The sequence below is a fragment of the Trypanosoma rangeli genome, assembly GCF_003719475.1.
Source record: "Trypanosoma rangeli strain AM80 chromosome Unknown Tra_15.4_contig_00200, whole genome shotgun sequence".
Lineage (NCBI taxonomy): Eukaryota > Euglenozoa > Kinetoplastea > Trypanosomatida > Trypanosomatidae > Trypanosoma > Trypanosoma rangeli.
Window position 1 is genome coordinate 22,338 of NW_021705945.1, and position 11,420 is coordinate 33,757.

Consider the following 11,420-nt stretch of genomic DNA (forward strand, 5'->3'; position numbering starts at 1 on the left):
AAAAGAAAAAAAACGGAAACATTAAACATTTTCTCTCGTTTATTTCGTTTTTTTTCTGTTTTTTTTTTGTTTTCTTGCTTCCAGTAGGTTATTTCCACGTACTTTTCTTCTCGTCTGGAGCTCTACTTTTCTTTTTTAAAATAAAAATAAAAAGGACGTGAGGAGTGGAAAACGACTTACTCCTACCCACACACACACACACACACACACACACACATACACATACACACACATACACACACATACACAGCAGCGGAAAAACATAACTAGCGTCGTTCGTCTTTCACGTTGCACAATGTACCCGTCACGTCCTCTCCATTCACCTCACGCTTTTTTTTTTCTCCTCCTTCTAACTCCTTCCCTCAGATAACATGCGCCCGACCTCCGTTTTGCTTCTTCATCCTTCCTTGTTTGTGTTTGAATGCCCCATCGACTACTTCGGGGCACTTTGCATCACACGATGGAGGCCAAGGACGGCCTCCAGCATCCCTGCAATGGCGCCAGGGAGGTGCAGCATATCTCCCAGTGCGGCATCACTCTTTCCTGTTTCATACCCTCCAAAGCAGTACATGAAGGCAAGGTACACCTCCGTCATGTATCGCACCTGCAGGAGGATGGTAGCGGTCAAGTTTGGGTGCGTCTGCAACAGCAGCACGTATGTCATCAGCTTGTTCACCAGCCACGGAACCCGCAGAATAGCGACCTCGGCTCTTTCACCAGGGGTCGGCGCATTGGGAGAGGGCATGGGGACTTGTCTCACAGACTCTTTCTGTCGGTGACTGGTTTTACCTTCCTCCTTTGCCTCGTGCTGCGCCAACGCATCTGCGGTGCCAGAGGGACCCTCGACAAACAAACAGCCACAAGCCCTACACGCAGGGGCAATGTGCTGCGGAGCTGCCGCCTCAAAGTATGCAGGGGAGGAGCAGAGGGGGGCACCAAAGTCAAAGTCCACAGCTGGAAAGTAGAGATCCGCGTTACGCCGCGCAACAAGATAACGGTAGCGCCGCCCGAGGTCCGTCTCCGCGTCATCTTTGCATTGACAATGATACAAGGCGTTGTGCCGCGCGGTCGCATACTTGTACCATCCCCTATCCATCAACCGGATTGTGTTCAAAAACAGATCAATAGCGGCAACGGCCAACCATAGCCAGTTTGCGCGGCGTTGCAACACCGGTCGGTTTTTCTCCACACAAGACACATTGAAAAAACGCTCAGATGAAAGAAGGAGAATATCACGCAAGGTACGGCGACCGATTGTAGCAATGCTACGCACACCAAGGAGCAGCATAAGCGAAGTGCTGAACTGCAAAAGACGCTTCCGCCAATGCTCCGGTTTTCCCATCTCCGCCGGAATGGCCTGTCCTGTGTCCTCCTTCGACTCAAGAATTCCGTTTGACGCCGGATTAAGATCGATATCACTAACTTCTTTTGGACCTGGACTGGAGCCCATGTCGTCGTCACAGTCTTCCAGCATGGGAGGCAGCTTCGCACGGCATACTGGGCTCTTGGTTCCACTGCACGGAGGGACACTATTATTATGAGTATTGTTACCATTGATATTATTGTTATTGTTAACACTGCTTTTGTGGTGGTTGCCGTGATGCAGCGGTAGAGCAGCCCCTAGTCGAGGTTCGTACGGCAAAATCGGGTAGGAGGCAAAAAAGTCATGAGAGGCCACCGTTGTTTTTTCTTCGGTAGAGGAACGGGCAACGTGAGATGCCTTCTGCGTACCAGTGCCATTGTTAGGCGTGTCACGAGGCTTGGCCACATCATCCCCGGCACCCGTCGCACAGAGCGGGCGCAGCAGCTTTGTGAGTGGTTTTTTCGATGACTGCTCGTCATCCTGTCGCGTTCTTGTCACGAATGAGGCCGGTAAAGTGCCCTCCACGTCGGGAGGCGTGGAAAGGGAGTCGTGAGTGCTTGAGTCACTCTGCCCGGTTGGGGGCATGCACTGACTGTCGTTCGGACCCGTTGATCCTCCCCTACTCAACTGCTGCTGCTGCGACACCCGCCTTGCCTCCATCTCAGAAATACTGTCGTAGAACTTCTCCTTCATGTAGACGCGTGTCGCCTCCGAGGCACCGGCCGCGGTGGAAGTTTCGGTCAACACAGGCTTAGCGGTGTTCCGCTCCGCCTGCGTCATCGAGAAAGACTGCGGCTTCATCGAGAACTCCGCCCGTGCCACGTGGGAGTACACCTCGTCAGTTAACAACATATCTGCCTTCTCTGCTCCAGAGGCCTCCGTGCCGGATTCCGTGTAAACGTTGCTAACATCCCGGCGATGCCGCGGCGTACGCCACGAAAGGGGGATGTGCAAAAACTGAAATAACGCGGATACAATACGGTGCACCACCTCGCTCCACACAATGCCATACTTCAAGGCAAGGCGTCCGAGAACCTCCTCAAGGAAAAAGACGTTTAATACCCATCGGCCCAACTTAAACAAACTGCGCCCGTGTCGAATGGTGTTGATGTTGCGCCAAAAGCGTGTCGCCCAATAGTCTGCAAGGTTCTGCGCATCGGTCGCAAATAGCATCGGTCGCTTGAGGAGACAAATCATTAGATGCAGTCCGTACTGTAGGCACTTAAACAGTTTGTCCCTGCCTTCCGACGACGTCATGACGTAAAGGATGGTGCTGCGCGGGAGGTCATTTGGGATGAGTGCCCAAAACCCATCCTCCTCATCCTGGAAGTATCCCTCCACACACACCTGCGTCCGGCAGAAACTATCCCGTTGACGCATTGAAAACGACGTGTTGGACTTCTCAGCCGCCCCATCACTCTCCCTACTACCCATATTGTCTGGGAAAATGATGCTAAAGAAAGGATCCCCGGCGGATGTGGGGCTAGGAGAAGAGGAACCCACCTCCACCCCCCAGTTATCTTGAAGGGTGTCCACGTCACGCATGCTGGGGCCCTGAGTGGTTGTTGCACGACGACTTGACGTCGTTGATGACTGCCGATACGCAGACGGACTCGGGAAGCGTCGAGCACGGAGTGTATGGGTCTCAACACCAGAGTCCCGTGGAGGGGATTTATTTCCTTCCGGTGCCTTGCCCGCGGCGTTGCCGGGCTCATTCAAGATATTCTCCATCACGTCACAAAGTCAGCGGCTCCCTTCGCTTCAACGCAGACCCCTAGTATATGAATAAGTGGTGCTGTGCCTCGCAGTTTCCACTCCCACACACTCACAGTACCGCCCGTCGTTGGTTGGACGTCTTCTGGTGTGTCTGTTTCGTTTCACGTTAGCCTGTTTTTTGTTTTTGTTTTGCTTATACCTTATTCTTCTGCGGTTATTGGTGCGTTCCCTTCCTCACGCTTCTTCTTCCTACTCCTGTGAGGTCCATGCAACAAGATTGCAAAAAGAGCAGAACGACGGCAAAAAACAAAAACAACAACAACAACAAGAAACAAACAAAGGAGATGCATCCCCGCGTGGAAGTACGGAGTGAAGCCCAATTAGCATTGCCGTCATTGTGTGACATTCAGCGCCGCATCGTCCCCTCCTCTTCCACCCCTCCGTTAACTGCTGTAAATAAGTTGCGTGCGTGCGTGTGTGACGCCTCCCCTGCGATGGAGTTGCACGACACATCCCTCTCCCTCTCTCTCGCTCTCACTCTCTCTCCCTTGTCTCTCCCCCCCCCCCCCCATCTCCGTTTCTTTTTGGTTTAGTTCGGGGACGTGCGCCTGTGCGGTGCCAGCAAAGTGGTGGCCTCACACAAAAACAAAAACACCCAGACACGATTCAACACGCTGGGACTGCATAGCCGCCTCCCGCACCATCTTCACGGCATCTCCCGCGGCCACACACGAGGGGGTGAGGCAGAAGGGGACGATGCGGGACACCGCACAGGGCAAAAAGAGATGAGCAACGCAACGACCGCAACAACAACAACAAAAAACAACAGCGACAACAGCGAAAAGCGACACCACACATTCATGCAGTTCACCTTGGTTATAATAAGCCGCTTACTCTCTTTCTCTCTATCTCTTAAACACACACGCACACTCGCCGAGACGCACGATACAATCCTCCTCTTCTTGTATTACTTTTTTTTTTTTACCCCCTCCTCTTTTATTTCTTTCCTTTCTTTTACGCTGTGGAGGTGATGTAATCCGTTATGCTGGCCGCCTTAACACGCTTGCGCTGCGGTGCGCTGCCGGGCTCGTACGCCGGAAACTTCTCTTCCCGCTCGCGTTCGTCCTCTACGCGGGAGTAATGCAGCCACGCGAGGCCAAAGCGTTCCATGTCCTGCATGTCCATTGCCATGTTAAATACGAAAAAGAGGGCAAGGGGGGTGGCAAACTCAACGTACGCCCCTCCCACATGTGAGGTGTAGGACTTTAGGAATCGCCACATCCCCGACCACCAGCTCCCGCCGTCTGCAGCACTGCTATCAAGCATCATAACTCCCATGCAAAAAATGGTAGATGCGAGCTTCTTTTTTTTTTTCTTCGTTCGTGTGTGTTATCTTAACGTGTTTTTACCTTCTTGGTTGGGAGGAGGGGGCAGGAGGAGGATGATGTATGCTGACCACCTCCCTCTAAGCTGCTACCTCTGCTGCTTTTTGCTCAACGCAGCGCACATGCACACAACCAAATTGGCACGCGGCATCATCAGCGGCGACGGTGTGTACGTGGGGTGGGGGTGGGGGAGAGAGAAAAGAAAAGAAAAAAAAATAGTAGTAATACTAATATTCAAGGCCACCACACACACCGTTGCACAATCGCTGCCAAACACGCCAATGACAATGCAGCGAGTGGCGTACGATGTGCCATATATATATATATCTAGACGATTAAAAAAATTATCGCCTATCCTTCTCTCCACCTCAGCCTTCCTTCGCATACCACTGTCGATGCGTCGCCCTTATTTCCTTGAATACCGTCATTCTTTCCCCGCCCTCTCACCCCTCCTTTTTTTTTCTTGTTTTCGTTGCATTTTTTTTTTCATTTTTATTTCGTGTGCATTGCTGCTATGCGATCTGCACTTTTCACGAGGCCTCGCGTTACACCCGGGCACAATTCCCCGTTATTCTCCTCCACGCACCCCCCACAGACAAACAAAGAAGCGCATGACGGGGCGCACCGACAATCAACACTAGTCCTCGGGGTTGTAGTTATCCCGCACAATACGGTGAATTTGTGAGGGGGTGTACTCCGACTCGTTCGTCGCGTAGAGGGTGATGAGCTCTGGTGGCACGTACTCCGTCGCGGGGGAGTTGATGGTGAGGAAGCCGATCTTCTCGACGTTTTCCCAGTAGGTGGCGGGCAGCACGTCATACGGGGAACCGTACGTGTTCCATGGGATTTCCTTCGCGTCGGCGCGGGAAATCTTCACCAGGCTCGTGCAGTGGATGTCGCGGGGGTAATACAGCGACATTTTTAGCGTCGTAGTCGCCACGAGCACAGGCACGGCGAAGTGTTTAGCGGCGATGCAGAGCGGGTGCGTACCGATGGTTGCTAGCAGCCCACCGTTCGCCAGAACGCTTTCTGCCCCGATCAGCACCTTGGTGCAGTTCCCCATCACCGCAAAGGTGGAGCTGTCAGGAAGCACCTGCACCTCCGCCCCATTCTCGCGCAGCTCTGCCGCCAAGCGCTGCGACACATGCGACGGAAACGGGGCACCCTCGAGAATAATGACCTTAAACCGCACATGCGCCTTCAGGGCACTCAAAAAGTAATACTGTATTGTGTTGCTGCAGCCAATCGTGATGACAACATCTGTGGTGTGCAGCTGCCGCGGGGCCCGCGCGCATAGTTCTTTGCACATCCCCTCCATATCCCCTGCAAACACCGCCATGGCTTCTAGCAGGCTGTCAAAAAAAGCATCGATACACACTGGGAAATCGGCAGTCTGCTCATCGTCCTCTTCTTCACGTCTGCTAGGCGCCCGCCGCAGGGACTGCACCCCCGGAATGCCGACACCTAAGGCGTCTGCCGCTTCCCGGTCGTCTGCCTCAAACGTGGCGTCCAGCTCAACTATACTGTCCCGCTCCGTGTTGTTCACATTAAATCGCACCTGGAGTGCCTTGTGCGAGAAAGAACATCGATTTCGTCGTTCCTCACTACATATCGCACTTAGCGGCGAAAAGGGCACGGATCCACTATCCGTGCGGGAGCGTTCCAAGGAACCCTGGTGCAATTCCCCTTCCTGCGGCAGTGGCAGGGGTGATAACTGTTGCCCCTGCTCCATGTTGTCTGTACCATCGCGACAGCCAACGTCTTCTATTTCATTTAGCCACTGCGTCGCGAGATGCTCAAGCTGAAATTCACTCGCAACATTCTCCAACGCCGCCTCACGGATGAGTGACAGCACTCGTCGGGTGACATTTATAAGCATCAGCGTGGCAAACTGCGCCCGAAGCACCTTCACCCCGACAAGGGAGATAAGGCTCATCAGTCGTCGCACTTGCTGAGTTGCTACAAGCCCTGCAGGGCAGTTCGCGCGGAGCATCTGGTGTCTGATACTCTCACGCTGTGCCTCATGCTCACGAAAGTCAGACACGACCTGACGCATGATCTCCAGCATGTCACACGCTGCTGTGGTCGAGAGGCTCCTCTTGCCCCTGGCACCCAATTTGCCGCGTCGGACATTGCTTACAAACCTCTCTACGTTTCTCACAATGGCGTCCATGAGACTTGCCGGTTCCTTCACATGATAGTCAGTCCGCAACTTGAGCATGTTGTATGAGCGTAAGCGAAGCAGCTATGTTTGTGTGTGTGTGTGTTTGTAGGGACTTGAGGGCGGGTGGGGTGTGTAATGTTTATTTCCAGCGCCGACCCCACTCGTATGTTGTGCCAAACGACAATTATGTTACTATTTCCGAGGCCATGCACACAAACACACACACACACACACACATGCGATGCGGAACAGAGGCAGCATCAATAGTAACAAGAAGAGAAACATGAAAGGGAGAGATGCCAACAACAAACAAACAACAATGAGAGAAAAATAACAACTACAATAACACAAAACCAGCAGCAACGACGCCGTCAACAAGCCCCCTCAACCCTCTTGATCTACATAGCAGACTTACAAAGCAACAACAACAACATAAAGCGCATAGGCGCAAGACACACTCATGCAGTCATCCACATCATTCTCCTCCTTGGCTGCGTTTCTCGTGCTGCCGTAGTCGTGCCTCGCGCCGCATTACTACAGCTGACAAGCGCTTGATTTGTGCCCGCGTAAGGGGCTCTTCATTGTCATTCAGCGCCACACCCCGGTCACTTTTTCTTGCGGCCTCCTCGTCAGACGAGGCGCTGGAGCAGTACGATGACAGAACATCTAGTGGCTTGGTGGAGGGCACAATGCCGTAGCTACTCACACCCAGCTCTGATACACCTCCGCTAGCCACAATGTTAGAACCGTCATCCAACACGGGACTCGCCGTGCGTGAGGGTGGCAGCGCAATACGTGTGTTGCCAGTTGGCACCATGACGAGCGTAGGGTCCATGTTGAGCATCTCATTCCCACGGCCGACGGCCTCGTCGGCAAGGGACAGTATTTTCTTCCCAATAAGTCGCAGGTTTGTCTGGTGGTTTTCCGCCGTAGTGGGGGGCACATGTACCTCCGGACGATACATGACGATGGCGGCGGCGAGCACGTCCAAACCCCGAAGGAACTCAGCAAAGAGATTTTGCAGCTCCTTATTCCCCTGCATCGCCTCATCCCGCTTCGTTGCGGCCTCCTCAATGCAGGCGGCAAGTTCATCCCGCAGGTACGACGTCATGAGGGGCTGACCGACACCGCAAAGTTTCTCCTTCGCCTCCAGCTCCTTTAGGTGCTGCACCTCCCCAGAGAGCTGCTCCAGCTTATCCTTTTCGTCACGCACTTGATCATGCAGATGCAGCCGCGCGGTGTGCTCAACCTCAAACTTTGTCACAAGCTCATCAACGGTAGATGACTCGGTGACACGCATCATCTTTCGGACAGATTCCTCGTAGGCGCGGATGCGCTCCTCGTCCTCCGGTGACCAGGAGATGGTATGCAGCAGGCCGTTAGGTTCACTCTTCTGCAAGCTCGGGTCCGGCTGAACCGAGGAGAGCCGCTCCATCACATTCATAGAGCGCTTCTGCCGGTTCAAGAGCATTTGCCGCTCCGTCTCTGCATCTTCAATGCGTTCGTGTTCAGCCTCAATCTCCTGCTGAAGCTTGACCTCCCAAAGCTCAAGTTCCTGTGTTTCCTTCAGCGCCTGCTCCACGCGTTGGCGACGCTCACCGAGGGCCTTATCCTTTAACTTTCGCATCCGCTGAAACTTGTTCTTGAAGTCCTCCAGCGCCGTCTGCGCAACCTGGTGATCGGTGACCGCGTTATGGTACATCACGACCAGTTTCTCGTATTGCTTATGCCGTGTCTCAATCTCGTTTTCCATAACGGTCACTCGGGACTCGTGCCCAGACTCCTCCGCCTTCATCTCCACTAGCACCTGGGCGTACAAGTCTCCAATCTTGTTGATACACTGCTGCTCAGACATCAGCTTGTCCAGTTGCTTCTCTAACTTCTGAATGCGCAGCACAACACTGCGGTTGCCAGAAACAGCCTCTGGCAGCAGTGCGCTGCGGGAGACACCGTCAAAACGACGCGACTCCTCCGCCCCCTTGATGCACTTATCTAACTTCTCTAGCTGATAGGTCAGGCGATTGAGGCGGCGTCTCTCGACAAATTTATGCAGCTCGAGCTGTTCCAACTCCGCTGCCGTCACATCTGTTGTCCCGGCACGAATGGCGCGCAGGTGGATGTTCTCGTCATGCATCTTTCGAATGTCACGGCGGTTGACAACGCTGCGTTGTTGGTACTCACGCTCCAGCGTCGCCTGCCGCGCGGCAACCTCTTTGAGCCGCTGCGAGTAAAACGTCCATTCATCCTGCGACACATCCTGGAAAACGGCGTGCCGCGCCCCCGTACTGCCACAACGCCTCGGCCGTCGCGTTTCGTCCACGCCCAATCTCACTGCTTGAGATGCACTCTGCGGACGCACCATGACTGCCCTCTCTCTGTTTCTTCCTCTCTCTATCTGTCTCTCTAACTATATATGTTCGCTCTTGCCAACTATGCGCCTACCGCAGTTCAGTGCAAGCAAGTGAATCAAAAATAATTGGTGGACAAGAAGCGGCGGCAACGTCAGCGCAGAGAGGCAAAAAAAGAGGAATAAGGAAGGAAGGAAGGAAAGAGGTGGAATAAATAAAGGTGAGTATCGAGACACCGCGTTTACCGCCGCAGACAAACAAAGAAACAAATGACCAAGAAAGAAACAAAGACGAAAACACACAGAGACACAAACAAAACGGAGTCACGTAGTAAAACAATGACAATAACGGGTGTGTGTTGTTTGCGCGTTTGACAACAAAAGTAGGTGTTGTTGCGCCCCCCCCGCCGCCTTACATGTGACGGGGAAGGACACACGCACACATACACACACGATCCGGTATAGTCGCACAGAGCACGCTGGGGCAAAGCGCTAAGGTCTGCTCTGCACGCCGCCCCCAACACACCAGTAGGTGGGTTTGCAGACAAGCAATAGAAACGATGTGTTGTTGTCACGCATATGCCAGCATCACCCACCGGTTGCAGCGTCAAATGCTGTCGTGTCTGTAAAGAGCAGCTTACCCAGCGGAAGGAGGCCGCGTTTTGATCCCACCGCTGGGATTACTGCATGTGTGACTGTTAGGTTTTCATGCACCAATAATAATAAATCATAATGGTAGTAATAAGGGGTTGGGCACTAAAAAAGGTGGCGGGCTAATGTGCCGCTTACTTATTTGTTTTCCCTCTTGCAGTTCCTACGCTGCAGCCTTGCCACTGTCTCCTTTCCTTCATCCCTCAAGCAACAGGAAGCGGGCTGGAGGAGACGGCTAACCCAACGTCGCATCCATTCGGAGGTCAATGCTGCGGCCCCAACATCAACCTCCTCTGCATGCATCACCGCTACAACCAGTCACACAAGCTGCAACACTAGTACTGGGAGAAGAAGAGAGGGAAACATATTTCCGTTTGACCGCATGTTGGCTTTGGAGTTTATGCGGCACCTCCGTCACGGCAATGCAGCTGCGGCCACCCCCTCAATTCGCGTCAATGGTGCAGCCCGGAAAGCGTGCCTTGGCGAGGCCAACCTGCGCGTCCGTGAGCCGCTCCCCTCTGTCCCGCCAGAAGGACAAAAAACACGGCGGGGAGTCATTCGCCGTGGTGAATAGGCGTTGGGCTTCGCCCAACAAGTTGTCAAGGGCTTGCCAGAGAGCCTCTTGCCTCGCAGTGGCCCCGGTCGCAAAGACGGCAGAGTACCGCACGGCAAACGTCACACACGCCGGACGCACCCGCACATCCCGAAAAGAAAGGTCACCATCGCCAGCGTCCGCCGCGAGGTGCCGCACAAATTTACGCATTCGAAGCACCTCCGTCACCGAGTACGCCGTGAACGAATCCGGTAGCCTCCACCCAAACGACAGACCTACGCCCAGCTGAGACACAAAGGCGTGAATCAATGCATAGAGTTCTGCCTCAGGGAGCGCGGTAAATGACGGGTGATTCACAGGCAGCCCTACCGTGCCAAGATGCCCCGCCGCAAGGACATCTGCGTTCCACCAAAATGAAAACTTCCCGCTCAACTCGCTGTACAGCGTGAAGGACTTGGCAAGCAACGAATGCACCGCGACGGCGGCGCTGGGATCCTTAAAGTCCAGTTTCACAACGCCCAATCTCCCTGAATGCGACCTCACAATGCCTGCCAGCTCCTCTAGCCAGGCGGCGAGGGTGACGCACGTGGACGCCTCCGCCGCAGTGATTGGGTCGTGGTGCAGCAAAGGCACCATCTCTGCATCGTGCGGCGCCACGCGCACATCCACCTCAAGGCCTATTGGGCATTGCTCTGTGGCGCCACAAAGACGGCCCGCAGCTGCGCGCAGCGCAGTTAGCGAGTTCACGGCGTGCACCCAGCTCTGGGGGACACAACTATGCGCCACAGTGAAAGCGGCAACCATCCTCGCCGCCACGGATGTAATGCTGTTGGTCGTTGTTGGCTTGTCTACGCCTGCGTGCGACTCCCTCCTTCTTGTGCCCTGAACTTTCTTGTGTGCTCCCTGCACGTCCCCCAACACACGCGGACTTCCTCCCCCATCACAGGCAATGGAACTCAGACAAACAGCAGAGGCAGAAGAAGCGAGCTAGCACAAGTGGCAACCAACTGCTGGTGCGGCTTGTCAATCCCATTCGTTGTTTTATCACCCCCACCCCCGCACCGCACCGCGCCGAGGCACCTCACGTGGTGACACCCGCCGCGGTGAACAGGCATGACAACCGCGCTAGCAACGCTGGTGCCGCCTACCACACCCCGGTCATTGCCATCGATGCGATACACCCCTGGCCCGGATTAATGCATATATATATATATATATATATATATATATATAGTTTCGCG

The 11,420-nt window shown here is 54.1% G+C and overlaps 5 protein-coding genes across 5 annotated transcripts, besides 16 other annotated features; all 5 read right to left on the reverse strand.

The window, feature by feature from the left end:
- The first annotated feature begins 38 nt into the window (after nt 1–38).
- Nucleotides 39–76: a microsatellite.
- A 111-nt stretch (nt 77–187) lies between these two features.
- Nucleotides 188–249: a microsatellite.
- Nucleotides 250–433: 184 nt separating this feature from the next.
- Nucleotides 434–3,094, reverse strand: TraAM80_05856 (uncharacterized protein; the record flags this gene model as incomplete). Its single annotated transcript, XM_029382719.1, has 1 exon — nt 434–3,094. One exon carries the CDS (start codon nt 3,092–3,094, stop codon nt 434–436), a length of 2,661 nt encoding a protein of 886 aa, XP_029237424.1.
- A 287-nt stretch (nt 3,095–3,381) lies between these two features.
- Nucleotides 3,382–3,415: a microsatellite.
- A 176-nt stretch (nt 3,416–3,591) lies between these two features.
- Nucleotides 3,592–3,636: a microsatellite.
- Nucleotides 3,637–3,874: 238 nt separating this feature from the next.
- Nucleotides 3,875–3,936: a microsatellite.
- Nucleotides 3,937–4,093: 157 nt separating this feature from the next.
- On the reverse strand, nt 4,094–4,408 carry TraAM80_05857 (uncharacterized protein; the record flags this gene model as incomplete). The annotated part of the gene is made up of 1 exon (XM_029382720.1): nt 4,094–4,408. One exon carries the CDS (start codon nt 4,406–4,408, stop codon nt 4,094–4,096), a length of 315 nt encoding a protein of 104 aa, XP_029237425.1.
- Nucleotides 4,409–4,499: 91 nt separating this feature from the next.
- Nucleotides 4,500–4,524: a microsatellite.
- Nucleotides 4,525–5,101: 577 nt separating this feature from the next.
- Nucleotides 5,102–6,685, reverse strand: TraAM80_05858 (putative translation initiation factor eif-2b beta subunit, putative,eIF-2B GDP-GTP exchange factor; the record flags this gene model as incomplete). The annotated part of the gene is made up of 1 exon (XM_029382721.1): nt 5,102–6,685. One exon carries the CDS (start codon nt 6,683–6,685, stop codon nt 5,102–5,104), a length of 1,584 nt encoding a protein of 527 aa, XP_029237426.1.
- A 27-nt stretch (nt 6,686–6,712) lies between these two features.
- Nucleotides 6,713–6,735: a microsatellite.
- A 102-nt stretch (nt 6,736–6,837) lies between these two features.
- Nucleotides 6,838–6,865: a microsatellite.
- Nucleotides 6,866–6,928: 63 nt separating this feature from the next.
- Nucleotides 6,929–7,006: a microsatellite.
- A 97-nt stretch (nt 7,007–7,103) lies between these two features.
- On the reverse strand, nt 7,104–8,990 carry TraAM80_05859 (uncharacterized protein; the record flags this gene model as incomplete). The annotated part of the gene is made up of 1 exon (XM_029382722.1): nt 7,104–8,990. One exon carries the CDS (start codon nt 8,988–8,990, stop codon nt 7,104–7,106), a length of 1,887 nt encoding a protein of 628 aa, XP_029237427.1.
- A 7-nt stretch (nt 8,991–8,997) lies between these two features.
- Nucleotides 8,998–9,033: a microsatellite.
- Nucleotides 9,034–9,153: 120 nt separating this feature from the next.
- Nucleotides 9,154–9,180: a microsatellite.
- A 46-nt stretch (nt 9,181–9,226) lies between these two features.
- Nucleotides 9,227–9,293: a sequence feature (A-rich).
- Nucleotides 9,294–9,406: 113 nt separating this feature from the next.
- Nucleotides 9,407–9,428: a microsatellite.
- A 262-nt stretch (nt 9,429–9,690) lies between these two features.
- Nucleotides 9,691–9,720: a microsatellite.
- A 348-nt stretch (nt 9,721–10,068) lies between these two features.
- TraAM80_05860 (uncharacterized protein) lies at nt 10,069–10,983 on the reverse strand (the record flags this gene model as incomplete). Its single annotated transcript, XM_029382723.1, has 1 exon — nt 10,069–10,983. The coding sequence occupies one exon, from the start codon at nt 10,981–10,983 to the stop codon at nt 10,069–10,071; it is 915 nt and encodes a 304-aa protein (XP_029237428.1).
- Nucleotides 10,984–11,227: 244 nt separating this feature from the next.
- Nucleotides 11,228–11,264: a microsatellite.
- A 115-nt stretch (nt 11,265–11,379) lies between these two features.
- Nucleotides 11,380–11,412: a microsatellite.
- The last annotated feature ends 8 nt before the right edge of the window (nt 11,413–11,420 follow it).